The 23,567-nt window shown below is 41.2% G+C and overlaps 2 protein-coding genes and 2 non-coding genes across 8 annotated transcripts; 1 reads left to right on the top strand and 3 right to left on the bottom strand.

Moving 5' to 3' along the window:
* Nucleotides 1-6,303: 6,303 nt before the first annotated feature.
* Nucleotides 6,304-6,376, bottom strand: trnar-acg. The gene has a single exon. It is a non-coding gene; the product is annotated as a tRNA-Arg (tRNA).
* Nucleotides 6,377-7,088: 712 nt separating this feature from the next.
* On the bottom strand, nucleotides 7,089-7,161 carry trnam-cau. The gene has a single exon. It is a non-coding gene; the product is annotated as a tRNA-Met (tRNA).
* Nucleotides 7,162-8,146: 985 nt separating this feature from the next.
* LOC122989364 (nuclear autoantigenic sperm protein (histone-binding)) lies at nucleotides 8,147-15,369 on the top strand. 5 transcript variants are annotated; one of them, XM_044362195.1, is made up of 15 exons: nucleotides 8,149-8,308; nucleotides 8,734-8,778; nucleotides 8,869-8,982; nucleotides 9,667-9,747; nucleotides 10,047-10,157; nucleotides 10,748-11,179; nucleotides 11,480-11,541; nucleotides 11,654-11,724; nucleotides 11,872-11,945; nucleotides 12,410-12,598; nucleotides 12,713-12,885; nucleotides 13,066-13,158; nucleotides 13,282-13,356; nucleotides 14,262-14,393; nucleotides 15,166-15,369. In XM_044362195.1, the coding sequence occupies exons 3-15, from the start codon at nucleotides 8,937-8,939 to the stop codon at nucleotides 15,202-15,204; spliced, it is 1,578 nt and encodes a 525-aa protein (XP_044218130.1). In that variant the 5' UTR covers nucleotides 8,149-8,308; nucleotides 8,734-8,778; nucleotides 8,869-8,936; the 3' UTR covers nucleotides 15,205-15,369. The 5 variants fall into 5 exon arrangements, with proteins under 5 accessions (XP_044218132.1, XP_044218131.1, XP_044218130.1 ...); XM_044362193.1 differs by having other exon boundaries at nucleotides 8,153-8,308; nucleotides 10,047-10,153; XM_044362197.1 differs by lacking the exon at nucleotides 10,748-11,179 and having other exon boundaries at nucleotides 8,147-8,308; nucleotides 10,047-10,153; nucleotides 11,483-11,541.
* A 240-nt stretch (nucleotides 15,370-15,609) lies between these two features.
* ccdc17 (coiled-coil domain containing 17) lies at nucleotides 15,610-23,131 on the bottom strand. The gene is made up of 15 exons (XM_044361749.1): nucleotides 22,934-23,131; nucleotides 22,281-22,385; nucleotides 22,072-22,140; nucleotides 21,602-21,725; nucleotides 21,320-21,458; nucleotides 20,779-20,898; nucleotides 20,473-20,609; nucleotides 19,361-19,483; nucleotides 18,813-19,085; nucleotides 18,641-18,695; nucleotides 17,702-17,917; nucleotides 17,358-17,493; nucleotides 16,976-17,062; nucleotides 16,659-16,769; nucleotides 15,610-16,316 (listed from the first exon to the last, which is right to left on the bottom strand). The coding sequence occupies exons 1-15, from the start codon at nucleotides 23,129-23,131 to the stop codon at nucleotides 16,188-16,190; spliced, it is 2,022 nt and encodes a 673-aa protein (XP_044217684.1). The 3' UTR covers nucleotides 15,610-16,187.
* Nucleotides 23,132-23,567: the final 436 nt, after the last annotated feature.

Below are 23,567 nucleotides of genomic sequence, written 5' to 3'. Positions count from 1 at the left end.
AAATATGTGTATTATTGTTATCTAGTTTGAGTTCAGATAATCCTGCCATTTGTAGACATTAAAAGTTGTAGATTTGAGTGAAGATGTTGTAATCATTTAACTAAACAATAAGAGGAAGAAGAGAATGAAGAAGAAATCAGAACACAGAAACGTCCTAACCTGTTTTATATTTTTTAACATAGTTACAACAACAACAACAACAACAACAACAATAATAAAGTGTAACATAAATAAAGGCATAAATAAACTAAAAAGTGCAATAAAATATAATGAAATAAATTGCATAAATAACATAAATAACAAAATGAACAAACAAAACAAAAATAAAGGTGCCAACCCCAACACAACCCCCACCACTATCTCCACCCTACTCACACACACGTGCAAACACACGCACAGGCCTACACACACACACAAAATGCACCAAAATAGACCTGACCCCTGGTTTAAGCTTCTGTACTTGTCATGTGCTTCCGTGCTACCTTTGTCTCATCCATTAATGCAAATAGTGAATGTTAACACTGTTCTGTCTTGTTTGCGAGGCCTCTGTCTATTTCTCATATGTTGACTTGCAATAAAGAAAAAAAAAGAAAAACAATAACTTTGTATTGATTCACCTCAGCAACTGGATCCTGGAAGCACATTAAGGGGGAGAGAGAGAGAGAAAAAACAGAAACAAGCACTGATGGAAATCCCAAAGTTAGCATAGAAAATTAACCCACTGGGGCTGACTAACCTACCCTAGTTGGGACAAATACTGTATATCAAGCAGTAGTTGGAGGATTTAGCAGCCAGTGACACACACACAAATCCTGGCCAGCAGAGCTAAGTGAGAGCTTTCCAGCCTACCACATGTGATAGAAACATCAGGAGCATTAACATCCTCCTCACTGTTCAAACTCCCAACAGGAACCTCAGGATCTGAAAGAACAGGAGAAATCACAAGTGTAGGAGTAAGATTTACTTCCTAAGCAACAGAATCACTGACGATGCTCAGATGGTCTAACAGTTTTTTCAAACTAGCCTGTGCACCTTCCAAATTCTTCGGTGCCATCATACGGCTGGCTAACAACTGGACTGGGACAAAGCAGAGCAGGCTTGACAACTTGACTCGGTTTCCTGCTGGCATGTAAGGCACGTCTTGACATATTTGAAGACAACACGCTTCAACCAAGGCCAAAAGAAATAGTGCAGGACACGGTCATAAGTTTTCTTTATCCTCAAATGTCCACAACTATTAAGCGCTGCTTGCAATGCCACATCACGGAAGTTACTTGGCACAAAAACCTGAAAAATTGCCTCACCAACAAAGTCTCCAACACAGGGCACCCACTTTCTCACCAGCAAATCTCCCTGGACACAGTAACCATGAGCAACGTCTCTTATTTTTTCAACTGGCAAAGCCTCATCCCACAAAGCAGACAGGGATACAGGGATGACTCAGGCCTTTGGCTCTTCACCCATTCCTCCCACGAAACACATTGAGGAAGATCAGGCAGTGAAACCACATGTTCTGCAGGCACTATACCTTTAATACACCCTGAAACAGGTGGGTCTGGACACATTATGGCTCTGTGCATGCGTCACCGCACAGGCTGGAAAAACCCCTGGAAATCCCCGACCACTCTCATCCAGCTCCCCACATGCAGCAGCCTGGAAATTATCACAATAGTTGGCAGCACATCGGCCCACGCAGCACTACCAGCCAGGTAGCCAAAAATCGTGAAAAGGCAGCACCGATTTCAAAATAAATTAGTGTTTAGCACCTGTGTCACACAACAGCTTAATTGGTATATGCTCCTCATTACCAACCAAAGACGCAAAAGCATCAGTGATGAACAACTCAAAACTAGAACCTGTTTTGGAAGTCAGGCCAGAACCAGAACTTAAATCAGCAAACAACAATCACTGCTCCAAATCTGTAGAGCATAGCATAGCTGGAGCATATGACGGTGAACAACATGAAGGTAAAGGCGAATGACGCGGAGGCGACGGTAAATGATGCTTAGCTCTCAGTTCCAACAGCAGACACTTGTCCTCCCACTAAAGAAGCTGACAAAAGATTTATTTTATAAAGACAAGAAGGAAAATTAAAGGATCCATGTTGGTAAGGTAACCCACGCATGCTTGAGCCTCTCTACACACCCTGGACTCGAGAAGGCGTGGACCTATACAGTCGCCCCTTCGTCCACTCCGCTAAATTTGTGCACTTTTGTGAACTTTTTGTGAATAATGTTGGACAATATCGGACGATGATAATATATGACACTATGAGTCATTCATCAGGCCACTTTGGAGGCTCTCTTCCTGCTGACTCTGCTACCTGGCCAGTCTAGGTTTTCAAACATTGGAGTAAACATCGAGGAAAAGGTGGATGAACACCATCAACATTGAAGGAAACACCAAGGTAAACATGGAGGGATTAAACACTGGCTGTGGTCCTGGCCACATGAATCTTCTGGGGATCCCAACCACCATTTTTGATTTGGAAGATCCTGGATGCAGGCCACATGCTTCCACTGGGACTTCCGGATCTCGCTCGTCTGGGCCAAGTTGATTAGTAGGACTCCCAGAGTTTCATGACCAGCATCTCATCAAAGGACTGGATATGGCTCTAAATCAGAGCCTGGGTCTCCTCGGTCCTGCGGGTGGTTCTCCTGCAATGCAGGGCTAGCTCACTTTGGCTGATATAGCCCAGCACATCAGCCTCAGATGATTGTATCCAGTCAACTCTAGCTCTGCACACTTCTCCTCCTTCAGGGCCATTACGTCATCCTGGTCCCACATAAAAATACAGTGGCTGAGGTGACTCATGAAAGTGGCATACAAATGGTGATTGTCATTAGTGCAACCCACATCAAACCTCCACATGAAGTGCCATATGTCTAACTGGATGGTCATTTGCTCCCACTCTTCAAACATCCTCCTCTGAGTGTTGCCACAGCAGTCTTGGTCGACATATAGTCCCTCGGGAGGAGCCAACCCAGCCACTCTGTATCGCTTGATGAGGCCTTCAATCATCAGCCCGAGACCAAAACCTTTGCTGGCTGTGAGCATGGATGCAATCCCCTGTCCATGCTCATTACCAACATTGGCTGCCCAAGTAGCAGTGTCCCACCATATGTCCCAATGTGACAGCACTGGAAATCCCCTAGAAATCTGTTAGGTACTGGACTGTCTTCTGCAACCAGACCTCAGCATGATGCTCTTGCAGCTTCTGCTGGATCTGTCTGCAGCTGTTTCCCAGCCCTCACTGACCCATCAAACTGGCTACCTAGACGTCACATGCAAGTTTTGATGTAAGGATGCAAGGGAACTGCACCCTGTGGCCAATGTTGAGCTGGGAGACGATACCATGGCTCCAGCTGATGACCTTCCGCTTGCTTCTTTGGCAGATCAGGTACTCAGATGCAACAAAGTACGTCTTCCACACGGCCACCACCTGCCTGATCTTCTGATGCGGGCCAGTTGAGGTGAGAAGTTCTTTGTGACAGTTTGGATGCAGACAGATCAGCTTGACTTGCGTCAGCTTTCGTGGCATCCAGAGCAGCAGGGGATGGCCAAAATAATTTTCCAATGAAGAGGAATTACGGGTCTCCAATGACACCTGTGGAGGATACCACCAAAGTTTGTCCGCCCTGCTAAAGTCCAGCTCAGGTCTCCCCTGTGGTGTCAACCTGAACAGGGCCTTGGATATCCACCTCTGGTCCACTTCAAACAAGGTGTGTATCCAGCTAGCTGGAAGACATACTTGTCATGCAGGAAAAACAAAAACAAATAAACAAATAAATAATAAATGAACAATAAATAATAAATAAACAATTGCAAATTCACTTAATTTCACTTCACGTTACTTCATTATCCCTGGAAAGGAAACTTGTTCTGAAAAGTTCTGAAAAGTAAATAAAAATAAAGTAAAAAAAAAAGAAAAAAGAGAAATGAACATCATTAGTACCACTCACAGATTTCTGTTTTAAATAAGTACAAACGTACATGCCACATGTGCCTCCTCCAACCTAGTTGCCTCTGCCAGCAGTGTGCTGTCATCCAGTTCAGTGGACACAGTCGGGTGGGTAAAAAAACAAAAAGCAGGACCAACAGATAAACATCATGAGTATTGAATAGCAGTAAATACTAAACATAAAATGTCTTATACAAATAAATGTTTGCTTACAAAGTTTGGCTTTGAACAGGGTGGGGGGACCAGACTTTTTGACCAGTCTTGGTCAGGCTTTTCTGGTTAGCCAACTTCCTAACCAAGAGGGAGCGGAGAGAGGAGGTTCAAGTGTGCCGGGTGGTGGCAGCACGATGGGTGGGGGAACAGTGCTTGGTGGTGGTAGCATGCTGGGTGGTCGCAGAGTGCTGGGTGGTCGCAGCGTGCTGGGGAGTTTTCCCAGCATTTTGCTCTTCCTTCATGGCAATGGCAATTCTTCCAGAAGGAAAGAGCTCAATATACCCCCTGAAACACCTCTTGTTGTGGTCTTGGTCTTGGGAGTCTTTGCTCCCTCCTGTAGGGTCCCTCTTATAGCAATGCCAAGGGCATTTTCAGCTACCCACCTGAATGTCTGCCTGCGAAACACACCACCTGGATTTTGAAGAAAACCAGCAGGTGTCTTCTGGATCTCCATGGTGCTGAATCAAAGCTTTTCTGGCCTTGTCCAGCACTCCCTCTAGGGACAAGGGTTGAATCCACAGCTTTACTTTGTTAATATCCCTCACCTTTGTCGCTTCAGATGTGTCTGTAAGGTTGAAACTCCTGAAGCGACGTTCCATCTAGATCAAAAAAATTAAAATATAAAGAAAACAGAGGAACAGGTGTAAATAACACAGCTGTGAAAGATGAGATGGACAAAACATTTGGTAACACATTACTTAAGGGCAGCTGTGTATGTTATGTTACTATCAGATGTATTCAGTCATGATCACCTTGTAATGTTGATTTTATATTATGTTCTGTCTATGTATATTTTTCTGACAGATAACATTCCAGAATCACTATGAGTCAATAGTAAAAATAAGTTGTAACTTTTACTGTTCTGTACTTGACACCTGTTTGAAACTTAATGTTTATTTAATGACATAGCTCCCTAATGTCATCAATGGGCAGGTTAGTTTGTAAGATATGTTAACATTAAATTGACTTCACATTAATATTAGTAGGAAGCCTCAAAATCACTATCGGAAAGCAAGCTTTAAGTTACAAAGTGAATGATAGGACAAGTAACGTTTACTAACACTGGTAGTTACAGAGCCACAGGTTATTCATTAAAAAAAACATATATATGTTCCAGTCGGCAACTGCAATCAAACCAATCTGTGATTGGTCCGGGCACTCGGAGACATTGATTGATCGATTCTTGGTAGTTGCTAGTGGAAATCTTGGTAGCAATATGAGCACTGATTGGCCATAGCATACAAATCCTGGTAGATTTATGGTAGCAGACGGAAATGTGATTGTCACTACCAAGAATAACCTCAATTTACATGTGGCAAGAGTATATAGTACAGAATAACAGTAGTGAAATGTAACTAAGTACATTTGCTCAAGTACTGTGCTAAAGCATTTTCATTTTATGCTACTTGAAATATTGTACTTTTTACTCCACTACATTTATTTGACAGCTTTAGTTACTTTTCAGAGTAAATTTTTACATAATAGTTTATAAATTACACTGCATTATTAAAGATTAAACCAGTGGTTCCCAAACATTTTGGCTTGTGGGCCAGTCAGTGTGTATTTGTGTCTCTTTGTCATGTTTCAACCAAAGAGACATTCCCCCTCACATGGTTTCAAATATATAACTGTTTGAGGCCCAAAGAGGTAAAACTCTCCAATATTTCACAAAAATGCAAATATTAAAGAAAAGCTCTGAAAAATGAATCCAAATGTATATAACAGAACTATTCTTTCCAATCTATCATCTCAAAACCCCTCAGATTTATCTTATGACCCTTACAAAGTAGTTCAAACTAACTCCACCTCAAGCAAACGCTGCAGCCGATTTTCTGCAATACTTAGTACTTTTAAGTAAATTTAGTAAGTAATACTTCCATATTTTTACTTCAGTAGGATTTTAAATGCACTCCTTTTACTTGTAAGAAAGTATTTTTGCATTGTGGTATTGATTATTTTACTTAGGTAAAAGATCTGAATGCGTCTTCCACCACTGCAGGATTGCACTGCACATTATAGATGATTAAATGTGGTGGTATGAGGTAGGCAGTATTCACAACTTGTTGCAGTGTAGGACTTGTCCCTTCTGCCTAGTCTGACCGTAATTTATATATCGAAAGGAAAAAGTACGAGCCAGCCAGGAGTCGAACCTAGAATCTTCTGATCCGTAGTCAGACGCGTTATCCATTGCGCCACTGGCCCACGTGACGACAGTAATTCCTCTTTCCATTTTCATAACTGACTGAAACATTAAGTATAAAATTCTACAAAAATGTTTGTAGTGGCCTGTCAACTTTCTGTCCAGACGTTGCCTTTTAGATGTTGTATATTGCCCTCAAAGCCACCGTACTCAGAGCTAATGATTTAAAAAAAAAAAAAAACGTGTTGACGAGACTTGACTCACTCTTGTTATAGAAGTGAGGTATAAAAAGTGGAATATTGGCGCCACCTGCTGGTCACTGAGGGTCATAGCAGAGTCATTCAACAATCGCTGCCATTCATGTAATATACAGGCTTCTTTCATAATTACTTTAAGCACAATTATCATGATGGATTGTGTCTCAAAACATTAGCTACAACAACTTGTTATTTTACAACTGTTAGCTGAGGAGGGAAACCCCATCATACATGTGTATACTGATGCTGTATTGTTTTGTAAACAGTTTGATAAAAAGGTGATTCTCCTCGACGTTACTCCCACCAGGACGCCCAGTAAAACTAACTGTTAGCTGGGTTTTTCCAACATTTCCAACGGTTATTTTGACCCGTTGACCAATTTACACTAACTGGGTAATTTAGCACAGCTATGACAACCTGAGGACAATCTCAAAACTGATTAAAACGATCAGACCAACACAAGAAACGGTAAATCTATAACTTCACACAACACCAGATGAAAAGGAAACAAAACACTTGCCCCGTGTGAGGCTCGAACTCACGACCTTCAGATTATGAGACTGACGCGCTGCCTACTGCGCCAACGAGGCTCTGAGAACACCTTGAGTCACCAACTTATTTTAACATAGGCAATCGACGTTAATACAGTTATAAATCGTGTGGTTTAATTGTTTTATAACGTCTTAATATGCTGTAAGACAGCAAAGAAGAGGTCGACAAAGAACACAAGGTGAGCACACACATTTTTGTCTCTGTGAAAACGCCATGGAGATGCGAGACGTTTCATTCCAGTTCACATCCGTTTTTTTTTTCACAACAAACACGACTGATGCGATGTAAAGTAACTTAGCGTGACACAGTTGCTATATTTATCACCACGGAAAATGAAATTCCCTAGTGAAATCGACTTAATTGAGTTTTCACCAAGCTCGAGTTTAACGGTGGAGCCTGGTCTCTCTATTCAAGTATTATAGATAAGTTTGGGCCGATATTGCCTCAACGGGAAATTACACAATTAAGTATTTTGTTAAGACAACAGTAGCTCACACCTCTTTGACACCATACCATAATGTTTTGTAGTAGTGGAAAAGTAACAAAACATTTATTCAAGTACTGTACTTAAGTACAGTTTTGAGGTACTTGTACTTTACTTGAGCATTTCCATTTTATGCTACTTTATACTTCATCTCTACTACATTTCAGAGGGAAATATTGTACTTTCTACGCCACTACATTTATTTCACAGTTTTAGTTACTTTTCAGATAAAGATTTCACACAATGCATAATATAACAAGCTTTTAAAATACAATACATTGTTAAAGATGAAACCAGTGGTCTCCAACCTTTTTCCCTCTAAACTTCTCACATGGTGTCATTTCAATAAATGATCAAATGATCCAATATTTCACCAAAAATCAAAGATTAGAGAAGAATACTTCTTCCACCACTGATGCTTTGCATGCGTGCTGGTTTTGATTGTACTTTGCTTTTCCCACGACCCCTGAATGCACCACGAGCCCTGCTACGGCCCCTTTAACAACAATCTCCCGCGTTCCAAGTTAAGCGGAAATAGAAAGCCTTCTTTTCTCTATTTAAGCGCGCCAACGAAGACACAGGAGGTCCATCTGTACTTCATTCAAGCTGCACCAGACCGTCGGTTTTGTGTCTCTCTGCCGTCTCTACTGTCCTCCTGAAAGCATGCCAGAGGAAACGTCCGCCGCGTCCAGTTCCGGGAGGTAAAGACTCGCTTATAGTGTTTCACTGTAGTCGCTAAAACGTTACGTTACCCTGGGAAAACACAGCTAGCTAGCCTGTAGCTTGAAAACGCGGCAGCCGTTCACGACCCTGTGTGATAAGTATTGATTGTTGTATATCTCTCAGTTATGCAAACGTACAGTAGCTGTTAAAGTTAACCGGTGTACCCGGTGGTGGCTGCAAACGCTATTAACAGACATCGCTTACACCGCCACTTGCAAGCTAGTTGGCTAACAACCACACGGTGCTAACAACAATAAAGCCGGATGTCAAGTGAGTGGTTCAACAGTAAAAACTAGGTGTGCCTGTACTTGAGATTCAGGCTAAGCAACTTATAACGGCCTTGACTGAACTCCGGTGTTTGTTTTTGTTTTTTTCTTAATCTCTGTTCACTTTTTTTTTAAAGTGTGGAGGAAAAGCCGTGCTCCTCGTCAGCGGCTGCAGCAGACAGGTGAGTATCTGAACAAACAACTCTGCTGCCTCTCTTCAAAACATTATTGGACTTTGACTTATTATTACACATGCTCTGTATTTCTTGCAGCTCTGTTGACGTCATGGAGGAGGCAAAGAAGCTGATAGGCACAGGGAACAGGCATCTCGTGATGGGAGATGTTGTTTCCGCTGTCAGTGTCTTCCAGGACGCCTGCGGCATGTTGTGAGTATCAGGGATTCAGGTTCTTAAAACAACAGTCAGGTGTCCATATGAACACTGAAAGAGGTTTCCTCGCTGTAATCACTCTTTCTGTTCATATTGGCTATTAAAAGATCCTCTTCAAATGTGCTTTCAATGTAAGTGATGAGGGCCATAATCCACAATATGTCCACACAGTCATTTTGCGCAAAAATGCATTTAAATGTTATCTGAAGCTTTAATAAGACTTCAGCAGTCTGAGGTTAGTTGTATCAAGTGGATATCTGCCACATTTACAGTCTTTTAGCATCAGATTCCCTCTTTGTGTTTCCCTGTTCAGCTCCGGTGGAAGTATAGTAACAAAAAGAGGGACTTCACTAAAAAGATTGTAATGTTGAAAGATGTCTACTTGATTTGACTCATTTGGATGGATAAAGCCTCATATTAGCTTAAGATAAACTTTTAAATACATCTTTTGCGAAGGAGGACTTCAGAAGGAATGATTTATGGCAAAAAAAACTATCCTTTTTAAGTGATTAAATGTCAACTTTCTGAGAATGTATTGGTCTGTGCAAAATGCATATTGAAATGAGATTGAATCATAGCCTACTTCAACTGAATTCCAGTAGTTTTGGTAATGTAACATTAAACTGTACTTTCCTCCCAGTAAAACTTGCTCCTTTAATACTTGTGATGTCTGTCTGTCAGGGCTGAGAGGTACGGGGACACTGCAGATGAGTGTGGTGAGGCCTTTTTCCTGTGTGGGAAGTCCCTACTGGAGCTTGCCAGGTAACTTGGATTACTCACTTTGAATCTTTTTATACTGTATAAAAGATGGTTTCACTGTAAGGCTGATTCAAAGTTGGTTAAAGTTCAATCACATGTTTATTTTTCTCAGTATGGCATTTTCCTGATGTCTACTCAGGCCTAGAATTTGATCTTAAGTCCTTGCATTGACTATTCAAAGTGAAAGTGCTGACTGGACAGCTGTTAAATTGGATTTAGAGAGTCTCAAAGTCTTTCCTTTCCCATTAAGCAGTGTATTCTGTTAACTTTGGGTAACTTGTGGTCTCTTGTGTTTTGGTTAGGATGGAGAACACTGTCCTCGGTAATGCCCTGGAGGGAGTCCCAGAAGAATCTGAGGAAGAGGAGCAACCTAGCAACCCAAATATTGAAAGTGCCAACAACCTGGATGGTCAGTATCATAAGTATTTCCAACTATCATCAAGGGTTGCCTGATAGAATTTTTAGCACTGAAAAGTAACTAACTTTTTTATAATTTGTCAGTTATGATTTCCCACTAGGAAAATTATTATGATGAAAAACTGAAACAAACCCTGATCTTCCTAGTCAGACGGTTAGATCAACTCTATTTTTAATTTATAGCAAGTTCGTCCCAGAGGTTTCACTTCTATTTTATTAACCTCAGTTCACAAAATGAAGTTAAAGATCCTGGCTGCCTACGCTGTCAACAATAACAAACCTGAATTTCATAGCTGAGTTTTGTTTTTTAAATCAGTTGACACATCAATATAGTAAGCTAAGAAATGTGTACATGTTTCTTGTGCTGGTAGGCAGCCAAAAAAGGTTTCACTGCCGTTTTCCCACTGTGGCTGATAGCAGAAATGCATGGACATGTAACGTTTCCATCTTCCATGTCTAATCGCAAACAAACACAGCAGCATTGGAAGTCAAATCATGAGTTGAAATATCAGGCTAATGTGGTTTTCAGAAAAACTTCACCAGACTAATCTATTAAGAAAATTTCTCACATGCTACTCTGGTGCAGAAAAAACTAGAGATGAGCTACGAAAGCAGGTGTATGATGCGATGGCAGAGGAGGAAAAGACTGAGGCAGTTGACACTAAGCTGGAGTCAGAGGATGGGAAGATCAGCACCAAAGTGAAAAAGGAAAACGGTGTGGCGAAGTCCCCAGCCAAACACGCTGTTAATGGATCAGAGAAACCCCGTGTTTCACCTGTAAACGGGGAAGAGAAGAGTACAGTCCAGGAAGACAAAGTGAATGGAGTTGAGAAGAGCCCGGGTGCTCTGAACGGTGTGGGGCAAAGTCCTACTGGGTCTCCTGGAAAAGAAACCGTGACGGAGAACAAGGTTGAAGTTTCAAAAGAGCAGAACGGCGAGAAGACGAAGGAAAAGCCAGAGGAAGGAGAAGACGAGGGATCCAAACCAGAGGCTGAACAGGATGAGGAGGAACCAGAGGGCAGTAGTTCTTCAGATACACAGCACTGTTTGTATGGATGGGTGCAGCACAAACTGGGGACTTTGTTGGTTTTGTTTTGTCCCCCTTTCCTCTCACTTATTGATCCGGTCCACATGTACAGGTGTCACAGAGGGTGAAGGGAAATGCACCAGAGCAAGTGTAAACTGCACTTTTAGGAAACTTTTTTCTTTTTTGGTCCATTTTTGTGCATGTTTTGACTTTCATTAATACTTAACATGAGTTGCACTGCAGGGGAAACATTTATCTCACTGTGTAGTAATTCTCCTGTGGCTTCCACAGATGATGATGACGACGACGATGATGACGACGATGAGGATGGAGAGAAAAATGGTGACGATAAGGTGAGTCCTTGCACAACACATGGGAATCTGTTGAAATTGGATAGAAAATATAAACAACTTGTGTTTTTTGTTTTTTGTCTTTGGTTTATTGTATGCTGTCTCTGCCTTCCAGGAGGAGGAAGAAGTTGGAAACTTGCAGTTGGCATGGGAGATGCTGGAGGTAGCTAAAGTCATCTACAAAAGGTAACATTGCCAGATGAAATTACTGATGAATTGAAAGACTCCATTAGAGCACTGCTCAAGGATCTAAGACTGCATTTACTGTTTTTAGAATGATGATGGTTTATGTGAAGCCTAAGTGTATATTTCTTCCCTTATTAATCCACACAGAAAGGAAAGCAAAGATGACCAGCTCATGGCAGCCCAGGCATATCTGAAACTTGGAGAAGTCAGTGCTGAATCAGGTAAGTTTGCTTTCATTATTGCTCGTCCCTACACTTTTTCAGACATCAGAATTGGGGAGCAGTGTCTTTTAAAATTTCTGCAACGTTGTGAAACTGACAATCTGACATTCACACCTGCTTGCTGCAGTGATCTTCAGGCATGCAGAAGAGAGAAAGGAGCCAGGGTTTGAAGAACTAAAGCTTCTTTTTTTTTTTTTTTTGTACTTTACAACTATTCGTCACCCCTGATGTGTGAAACACTAACTACCTTCCCAGAGAGACTACTTGAAAATGTGCTCAATTATCTCCCTCTTCCCTGTGCCAGCTGACTTTTTACTCCACCCTCAAGTGTGGCTGTTAGGAACGTCTACAAACATTTTTGCCCTCCTAATGTTCAACAATCATGCAGATTATTTATTACTGAGCATAACCTGCCCTTAACTTCTCCACCTATCCAAATTTGACTCATCCATTCCCTCCGCCAGGTAACTATCCTCAGGCGCTAGACGACTTCCAGGAGTGTCTCACCCTGCAGCTGAAGCATTTGCCTCCTCACAGTCGTCTGCTGGCTGAGACCCACTACCATGTCGCAACTACGCTGTGCTACATGGATCAGTACAGCCAGGCCATCCAGCACTACAACAGCTCCATAAAGGTCATCGAGACCCGCCTGGGTAAGACTACACAGGATGTTCTCTGAAGACATGACCACCTGTGAGACTGTATTTATCCTGTTTACTTTTCTATATCATGATGTTGTGCTGATCCCAGTCACTGTCTGTGTATAGCCATGCTGCAGGAGGTGATAGACGCAGCAGAGGGTGCAGACGGGGCAGCGGAAGAGAAGACCGAGATAGAAGAGCTGAAGCGGCTTCTGCCTGACATCAAGGAAAAAGTGGAGGATGCCAAGGAAAGCCAGAGAACAGCCAGCGCTGCCTCCCATGCCATCCAGCAGACGCTAGTAGGTAGACGGGACAACAAAATGATGGGTTAAAGGATCCAGCGGTTAAAACATTCTTTCTCTTCGTGAGAATGAAAAGTGTGTTCTGGATTGCAAACCATGTTTAAGTGCAGTATAGATGTATGAAAGAGGCAAGTTGATGCAGCCTTGGCTCTTGGGTAACTGACCAACCTCTTGCAGGGCGGTGCCTCAACCTCCTCAGCATTCCTATGTGAAAACGGGGGCCCTTCATCTTCATCATCATCTTCATCTGCATTTGCAACAGTCAGCACGGTAAGGAAGAACTTTGTATTGCACATAGAATTGCACTTAAAAACTTGGGTTAAAAAAAACCTACATATGCTAATGCCCTCCCCAAATAAACATCACAAACGAATTTAAACATTTCTATTTCAGATCCCAGTGAAATCATCTGACAGCGCCTCGTCTTCCAAAGCCGTCTCCGACATCTCCCACCTCGTCAGGAAAAAGGTGAGGCTACTTATCTCCTCTCGCCACTTTCCACTAATCATCTTGAATTCTGCAATTTTTTTTTTTTTTATCTAACAGATCAGCAGCAGAAGTCTAGCAGGAATTAAAAAAAACCTTCATAATTCAAAAACTCTTTGCTTCCATACCGGGGCTGTAATCTGTATGTTGAAACTGGCCATGTTTTTATGTTGCAAGGTGTGCTTGCCTGCTCTAGTTGTAAGTTGTGTCTTCAGACAGAAAGCAAAGTGAATTCTTCCCCTCACGTCATCTACGCAAAGTTGACCATTGGACCAAATATCCAGTTTACGCACCAAACACACTGACCTGGTGTTTTTTTGGTCAATTCTATGGACTCTGAAGGTTTATGATGCAGATCCATAAAGTCTGGGGAAAAGTGCAAATTCGTTCAAAAATGAAACCTTTTCACTCAGACGCGTCACATCATTTGTGTGGCTCCCCGCCACCGAATTCACATCTTTCCCTTGACTTTGTATGCGATCGGGCAACTTCCTAAAATTTCACATCACTTTCTGTCTGAACACACGTCAGGAAGTCATGGCTTTCTGTGAGTGTCAATCTTTAGCTGGTGTGTGTCCCTTGCAGTGTTTGAAGTGTGACTTTTGTTTTTTAGTGATCTGTAGTTGTGGTGTGTATGTGTGTAGGTGACTGTGTTGTGGTAGAGCTTAATACTAGTAATTAAGCTTTTGATCTGGGCTGTGTGCATGATGCATCAAATTGTGACCTTGACAATTGTAATTGTTGGGCAGCTTCTTTAGTGCTGAATTCGGTTTCCCCTTTTTTTCTAAATATTACCCTCAAAGGTTGTTTGCATGGAAAACAGTTGTGTACAGCGGCCTTCAGTCTTCTCTTCCCTCCCCTTTTGTCCTGGTTATGTTTCTACACAGAGGAAACCAGAGGAGGAGAGCCCAGTAAAGGACACTGATGCTAAGCAGGCGAAACAGGAAGCCACAGTTAATGGCAGTGGGGGTTCTAGTGCCAGCAACGGCAATGGAGTCCAGGAGGAAAAATCACAGGAGGCGAGTGTTAGAATACATTCCTACAAAGAGATAAACCTGAGGACAGCAGTCTTAAAATAAGATTGCGCTGTGGTGATGCTGTTTTTGGATACAGTAGTTACTACTTACGGGGTTTGAGAGAGCAATCACGTCTCAATCCGTGTTCGGGTTGTTTTCCAGTCCTGGAATCTGTAAAAATGGAGGGAAAATGCAGAGACGTCTACCACAAAGTTGAGAGGAATCCTTTTGTAATGTGGTGTTTTTAACTCTGTATGGGTTCACATGATGAAACTGAATGCCTGTGGTTAAAATCTGTGTCTGGGACCTTCTGGCTGGCTTTTAAAGTGTAGGAGCAAGACAAAAAGGTGACAAGATCATATGGCTTTCTTTCAAAATCACCACTCAGATACTCTTGGTGTCTATACAGGTGAAAATCACACCGTTCAGTCCCAGACCACCTAACTACATTTAAAGCCTCAAGTGTTCCTGTGATTTAAGTTACTGCTGTCTTAAATGGTGACTTGAATCAGAACAAACTACTTACATCACTGAAAGTTCAGAAAGTGTGTGTATGTCTTTGTGCAGTTTTCAAAAAGGAACAAATTAAGTCATTTTTGTGACTGTTCAAGTTGTATTAGTTTTAATCGATGAGAGCTCTTACAAGAGTTAATCAAGACAAACCAGCAATCTGAACATTTTTCTCTTGACTGGAAGAAGGCAGAGTTCAGTCTGAAGCCTTTCCTGCTGTTATGTTAAATTGTTTGTTTTTTTTTTTCTTCCTTGTTTCCTGCAGCCTGCCAACCAGTCAGCCTCTGTCAAGTCTTCGGCGTGATGATCCTCACCTCTTTCCTGATCTTCAAAAACCAGCACAGCATGCCTGTCGAGCCCCTCCACCTACAACACTTTTGTTTTTGTAAATAAGATCCATTTTCATAGATTTGTCTGTCCAGTTTTGTATACTTGTAGTAAAAAAAGAATAAAGAATTTGCAAAAGTAAGATTGTATCACCAACTTTCTTTTGACTTTGAGGACTCACTGCAGTTAACGTTTAGTAATTGTCAGTTGATGGACAGCCACAGTGAATGTGTTCACCTTTTAGTCTGAATAATATGTTTATGTATAAATGCATAAATCAGACTATTCTGATTGGGGAAAGAGTTTTTCCAAACATAACTTTTTTTCTAAAGAATACTCCACCACTGCAACAGGTTCAACGGGAAACGGCTGCAATAATTAGTCCACTGACTTCACATGAATCTGCAAGTTTTGATAAGAAGTTTACATTCGTTGCAAGCAAAGTTGCTCAATCTGTCTTCTTAAATGTACAAAGCTTCTGGTTTTCTGAGTCTTTTATGATAATAAATCAATTATCTTTGGGTTTTGAACTGTTGGTTGAACAAACAGTTGAAAATATTACCATGGGCTCTGGGAAATTGGGGAGTATTTTCACTATTGCCTTACATTTATAGACCAAACAATTTGAAGAAAAAAAAACCCAACAATGAATCATTGTTGCAATCCTAAAAGTATGACTGTACAAAAAATGAAAGCACTTCAGTTAAAACAGTTTAATTTTAACATTGGAAAGTCAAATCCCTGTGCTCTTCTTTCCAACAGCTCATTGCTTCATGTTCATAAAACACATCTTGCATAAAGGCCCTGAATGTAGACCACTGCATACCTCAATCACAAAACAAGTGAAATAAACTTCAGTGGCCCTCATTTATACTTTTACACAATTACACCACATAAATCATCATTAAAGATGTGGAAGAAACATCCTGTGTAACATCCTGTATGGTATTGATGTCTTTTTCAGCTCTGACTGGCCTCCTCTGTGGGGGGGGGCTCTTGGTGATCAGTGAAAGGCAGGTGGGAGGAGAGTCGATCCGCTCCAGAGGGCTGCGGAGCTGAAACAGGAAGAGTCACAGGAAGAGTAGACACCTGTGTTGAGACACAATACACAACACCGCAATGAAGCATCTTTTGTAAAAAAAAATAAAAAGTGTAGCATGCACCTGCCTCCAATGCAAGATGATGAAATTCTCCAGTATTCTAGTCTAGTGTAGGTGGTCTGATAGTGGTACATAGTATTTACATTATTCTCAGTGTAAACTGTCACAGATTTAATTGTCTCTGCCTAAAGATGACAAAACATCTGGACTGACACTGGAGCAAAACCAAATTAATTCAAATTACAGTATGAGCCTTGTGTATAACAAATTCCTTTGATAAACTGGTTTTCAGCACAAATACTGGAATCCATTCAGGCTCTTCTTAACCTACCACAGCTGCATATTTATAGTGGCTGGTGCTGCTGGGGTCAGGCTTTACCATAGTCTGCACATCTCCATCTCGACCGTTGACCAAACGTACACACAGCTCCATGTTGTCCACCTTTAAAGACACAGATACAGTCAGGTCTGTAATTTACTGCCTTGCTCTTTCTAAACCAAAATAGTGCTTTGGCCCTAAAATCTCAATCAAATTGCTGCCTAGATATAACACCTGATAGACAACATACATGGATACAGTACTGTGTATGTATTGTAGCACCTGCTGGTTTCAGGATTTGAACCTGATAACTCTTGGTGTCTTTATACCTGAGGTATTGAGTTGAGCTGGGCAAGGCTTAAGGAGGGTCTAATAGGCAGTCTGCGCACTGGCGCCCTCCAGTGGCCACTACAGAGCTGTTGGTGAAGAGAAAATATTAAAATGTTATCACATATACTTTAAAAAAGAGTATTGGGTCAGTTAGAAATGTGTTAAAACTATTTAGGCTTGTATGATCAACTCTGATAGATTAATGCTCCTTATTACCTCTGCAGGTGATTCCTTTAATGTACATCTTTACAGATTGCAATAAGAGCACACATAACACACTGCTGTAGCTACTGCAATAACATCACAAATTCCCATTAGTATAAAATGGATTTGCACATTTTTACAGCAGTATACAAGCTGTGACTGATCCTGCTTTTAGACCTGGTTGTGTTGGTCAAAGAGTTCCAGTCGTGTCCAGCCACAGGGCAGCAGTTTGAAGACGTCCTGGTTATAAACATCCAGATCTCTTGCTGTCTGCACCTCCACCACCAGAGAGAGGGAGCGTGACGGCTGGATCCTACGGGGAGAAAAGGTTAGAGAGATATACAGTATATAGACAGACAATGCATATGTCATAACTGCATGCAATTTCCATTTGAGATACTGAAGTCGGATTTATACTGAAATAATAGAATAGTCTTTTGAGACTGCTTCACCGCTATATAGTAGATCCTGTAGAGATATGTATAAATATAACCAACTTCCTCTCTAGGTGTTGCCCCTACCTGGGTACAGGTTGTTTGACAGACAGGAGGGCATAGTTTCCAGGTTGCAGGCTATGGGTGTATGGCAGGGACACTCCCGGCAGGCACTGGACAGGGGGCAGCGGAGTCAGTGGTCCCACTTCTTGACCTTCAGAGTAGAGAGTCGCCACCAGGCGCAACACCGTCTGAGAGGCGTCAATTCCAAGCACCAGGTCATAAAAAACCACAAAACCAGCTCTGAAAAACCAGAGATCATCTTTCACTCAGTGAGGTAAATCATCGACAGGATGAGTAGATGATTCGATGTGATTCACAGTCACTTTATTACTACTTGAATGTGTCACTTGAATTATAGGCTATATGCGAAGATTTAAATATGCAACCCGTTCTGTATACTGTTACATAGAGGCAGCTTAACTGGCTAATTGAGACCAATATTTTGTGCAGTTGCAACACACAGTTTTTCTGCTTAGTATGGAGACAGATTTTCTTTTCCAAGATTTTGGGTGTTTTAAGTGTTTTGTGTGAGTTTAACTGATTTGGTTCCTGTGTAAAGTGTGCAGCTAAGGGTAAGTCCAGTGTTTTTATTTATTATTTAAATAGGTTTTGGGGTAATTGTGTGTAAGAAACATGCAGATTTGAAGTGAGGATTTGACATATTATGGATTGTATGTGAGCTGATTTGAATAATAGCACATCTCTTTTGGTTAAGTGCTTTTGTTTAGCGGTAGTGAAATGCTGTATACCTGTTAAAGATCCTTATGTTTCAGTAATTTTGTTATCAGTGGGAATATAAATGTCACTTACAGTAATTTACCTAGTTTATACATTATAGTTAATGCAGTGTGAGTGGTTGTTTCTATTTGTCGCTTGATGTGAGCTCAGTGTGTAGCTAAACTCCAGTCTGATTCTGACATGTAAATGGCCTGTTTGGTGGACGGTGAGGGGAACTAAACTGACGCAGGGTCGTAGGGTGCTGGACTCAGGGAGTCCAGGGGGTCCACCATGCATCTTCCTAATGGAGAGGTGAAGGATCTGGCCTGGAGCTGAGGCACACAGAGACATTTCTGAATCAATGTCATAAACAAACACTGACAGTAAATTATTATTGAGCAATCAGTCATCTAAGGACTTTTTATGACATGATTGAAAGCAACTTTTACATTAGTTGGATTGAAAAACTGCCTGAAACCAGAGTTCATAAACATGTTTGACTGCAGTTGTAAACTGTGTACCAGGGGAAGAGGTACATGCGTGTGGGTGTTGGGTTGGAGGGGGATTGGAGGTGGAGGAGGCTGTCTGCGAGGCCTGGGAGTTTCTTTGCTTCTTTCCATCTCTGCTTGTAGAGCAACAATCTGCTGGAGGTTCTGAGTCTGAATCAGCTCAAGCTCAGTCCTCGCTGCTGCTGCAGAACACAATAAAACATCCTCTGTGAGCTGTCAGACATGTTTAGAAAGCAAGCAAACAGCATTTATTTATGCAGCAAAACAAGGTTACAAATTGCTTTACAGGAAGGAGACAGAGAAAACTATATATAAAATGAGGAGAAATAAATGTGTAATCCACAAAGTTAAAGTAGTAAAATAAAGAAAAAGCCAAAGAAAACTTTTTAAAGAAATGCACTGCTTCTCTGGGACTTTGCAGAGGAGGTTGTTCCAGAGTCGAGGAGCACTGTCCAACCTTCATAGTTATGATGTTTCTTCCTAGCCAGCTGGATCATGAGGATCTCCTCTTCCAGTCTTTGGTTCTCCTGCTCCACAGCCAGCAGCTCCCAGCTTGGACCCCGCTGAAGAGGCTTCACCTCTGGGCACGAGGACAACCAGAGACGTGGCTCAGGGCCAAACAGTAATTTACCCTCAATTCTGTGTCATAAGCCTGGAGTTTGTACTGAATACTTGAGACAAGGTTTTGTTTATTGCCTCATGGCTTAATTTGCTAAGCAGGGAGCCCAAGTTTCCTGAGTTGATAATCTATGTTAAACAATATATTTCATCTTCAGCTGAATGTAACGAAAAAAAGCAATAAAAACAGCGCAGATCTTATTAGATATTGTTTCATTAACATTACCTGCCTGCCCCCGTCTTTGCGTCTTGGGTCTCTTTCCTGATGATATGACACTATCAAAATATCCTGCAGGCAAAATATTGTATTGCACTTCCATTGATACTCAATGGATAAAAAGCCTCCCAAGCTGCTTGGCAACGGTAAAACTGACGCATGCTGCAAAAGGCCACTTGCAAAATAATACTGGGAGACCAAGTTACCCTATACTAACTTTATACTTTCTGATTAAGTGATGAAGAAATGTAGTTTATGTGTGACAGTATTTTTTTTGTCATTTTTCATGTAATGTTTTTGGTTTTTATGTCCTTATTTAAAGTGGAAAAATGTGAAAACCAATAAATATATTCAAGCAAAAAAAGCAAGTTGTATCATTAGTTATTATCTGTTGCTGTTTTAATAAAGTTTATAGAAGGAAAAACAAAGTTCAGTTTGAATCTTTGTCGCTTGTTGCAATGCTCCAATCCAGAGTGCGTTTTGCATTCACTGTGTTTTAGATGTTATAACTGATGATGTGAAAAAAAAGATAATGGACTAGAATTTCTCATCATGGACTCGGTGGTGTAAATTAGTTTTCAGAGCGGAAAAATCAAGCCGAGTAAACTTAATAAACAAAGCCTGTGAATTCTGCAGTAAGCCCATCCTGCTCTACTTAAATACATTAACACAGCTGAGACTTATACAGTGACAAACACAACATACTATCTCTTCATCATCGCTCGGATTCTTACTCTCTTTCTTCCTGTCCTTGGCGGCTGTTGCTGGTTGGTTCTTCTCCAGACTTTGGGCTTCTGCCTGCAGGTCAATCATATGTGCCACAATGGCTGGATCTGACCCACCTGACTGCATGTATGCCTGCCGCAGAGCTCTGCACCAGTGACAGATTTTTACTTGATATAACCATACAGCTCAGTCGAATGTACTCATAATCATATAAGCAACCTGCTTTTTGTAACAGTAACAGCATTTGATCTTGTTTTCTCCTAACAGCAAAGTGGTTTTAAAATAAATTACTCTTGAAAAATGTAGGTTTATACTTTATCTGTGCAGAGAGGGGGCCATCCACAGTAGAAATGAGCTCATAGTTGTCATCATGATGCATCCTTTTATTCTTGTGTGGAGCTAGCTGATCAGCAGGTACAGAGACCTCTTTTATACTAAAAAGAAAAGGAGAAATAAAAACATTGTAGATCATCTAAATGAGATCATATTGTGGCATCTACAGAAAGTCTCCCAGCCAGTATCCACAGTACCTCACAATAGGAAATTCAATTTATTCGACCACAAATGGTGCAATGAGGAACTACCCAGGCATAATGAAACACATAATTGATGCTCTGAGTCATCCAACAGCTAGAAAAAAAAGACATATTTTACTAAATATTCCTCTTGGTGAGAGAGCACTACAGAAGCAGTCGTTTTTCCTCAAATGCCACATTTGTATTAGTGGAGCTAATTTCTAATATTTCTGCACTTTTATCCACAATCTTGAGCACAGTAATATTTTTACACTGTAGTATTGCTACTTTTACTTGATAAGAAAAGCCTGAAACTGGATACACATACATACACACTTACTGTAATGTGTGGAGGTGTTCAGTGAGTTGTTGCAGTGTTTCCTTGTTCCTCTCCTCCTGCTCTCTGAGCTCCGTCAGCAGACCCTCCAGGTGACTTATGTTGCTCTGCTCAGTCAGCACACTTACCTGAAGGGCCAGCTCTGACACACAATACACACAACACAGTTTTAGAGCAATCTCTGACGTTGATATCAAGTGTATATTTGAGATGATGCCTACATTTTCCACACAAAGGCCAGAGGAGATATTTGGCCTACAGGGTCTCAAGCAGCTTGTTGCTCACCGTCTCTCTGCTGCTCCAGCTGCTGGTTGTGAGCATGTATCAGGGCCAGCTGGTGCTCATGGAGAGCTGCCATTTCCCTCATCTCCTTCAGTCTGTCAGTGTGACCCAGCTGACGCCCACAAGCCTAAGAAATGTGTTTATAAGCGGACGGATTCATCATCAGCATTGATTTTTAAACATCTTACACCCTGGAGCAAAATGACTCATTTCTTTTGTCACCCGGAGACCCACTATCATTAAAATGTACTCTTGTCTTGTATCTGTCTTCTCCCAGAGTGACCTGTGACTCATCCTGACACCGCTGGGTGATGACTTAATCTATTATTGAAGAGCTTTTTACAACATAGAAGAAATGTGCATGCTTGTGGTACATTGATAAGTGCTCACCACATACCATGGGCTGAATGGTACAGTGAAAGGAAAAAGAAAAATATGTACAGTATGAGGAAAGAGACTGGAAGAGCAGTCACCTCAGTGTCGGTTCTCCTTTTTGAGCCGTTTGGTAAAATTTCTTCAACAGACATCCTCAACTTGTGAAACTGAAAGTCAGAGAAGAGAGAATCAATTTAAAATACTTCTGGTGGATGGATACAATTGTTTTTCCATTGTGTTTTGGATGTTAGCATGTCTGTAGTACAGGAAAGATGAAGTGTGGTTTGTGCAGCGGTTCGGTTTTTACCTCATCAGTGAGGTTTTGCAAAGCAGCACTCTCTTCTGCTTTTCCTGACTTTGGCTCAGCATCAACACTCCTCCACCTGGTGATGTTCTTCCACTGACCTCTGAGCTGCACAAACACAAATACATGTACAATGTTTTCCGCTGCATCTGTTTTTTTGAATGACAGAGATGGCACATAAAATCAGCTTTATTGTTTATTAGAGTGTTAAAGAGATCATCCACCCTAAAACATACATACTATATGAATAATATTGAACTGTCACTTCCAGTTTGTTAGGTACACCTGTACCTAATAACCTTTGTTGACACATATTAGCTAGAAGTGTGTTGATTTAGCTCTATGGTGATTTGTGGTGTTGTTGTACAGGACTGCATTATATTTAGGACTTGATTATTTATTTATTTAAAGAACAATTACAGGATTTTAACACAACAAGCAGACCAATTTTCACATTCATGGTAAGTTAATAGCTTCATATTGTAAAGTCTTCAACAAATAAATAATATAGCTTTATTGAGTATCTACTGCAACAATCATGAGATCTCCAAATCACTCATATCAAAATCACTTTGTACTCACTTTCTTAAGATAAAAGAAATCTTCCTGTTACCCCCTCCCTGCTCTCCCTTACTCAATCAGTATTACTTGCTTACCTGTACAAGATCAGGGGTTCTGGTCTGTTTAGGGTGCACATCTCCAGCGTTGTCTCTGATGAGAATCTCAGAGCTGTGCCTTCGCACCCGAAGGTGCCCTACCTCACTCCCAATGCAGAACAGTGCTTTGTGTTTCTCGAGCAGCCCAGTGGAGCGAAACACCATGTGACAGACTCCACAGATTAACTCTTCCTCCATTTGGTGTCAAAGCTAATGTTTCGTAAGAATTAAAAAAAAAAATGTTTGCAGGACTTCAGCTAAAATAATGTATGGTTATCTATTAGATTAATAGTCTATCCATTAACTGAAATATTGCAGGAATAACACGCTTGAAAGAGAAAAGTCCCACTAAAAATGTTCCAAGAAAGAGATTTCTTGGAACAAAAAACAAAACAAAGTCCCCTCTTATTCTTAGTGTTGCATCAGCTCATTTAAAGGTAGTGAAACACGTTTGCTTTGTTCCTTAATTACTGAGTTTCTGGCTCACATGTTTGTTAGCGACTGTCGCCATGCCACTGACTTTGTTGTAAGGGTGTGGTGAGTTCTTCTGAGCCTTTACCTCTGTCTATTTGATAAATATGTGTTTCTATACTGTATATCAATGTGTCAAAATGTTATAATTTTAACATGTTTT

Source organism: Thunnus albacares, chromosome 9 (assembly GCF_914725855.1).
Source record: "Thunnus albacares chromosome 9, fThuAlb1.1, whole genome shotgun sequence".
Lineage (NCBI taxonomy): Eukaryota > Metazoa > Chordata > Actinopteri > Scombriformes > Scombridae > Thunnus > Thunnus albacares.
This window is presented reverse-complemented; position numbering and strand designations above follow the sequence as displayed.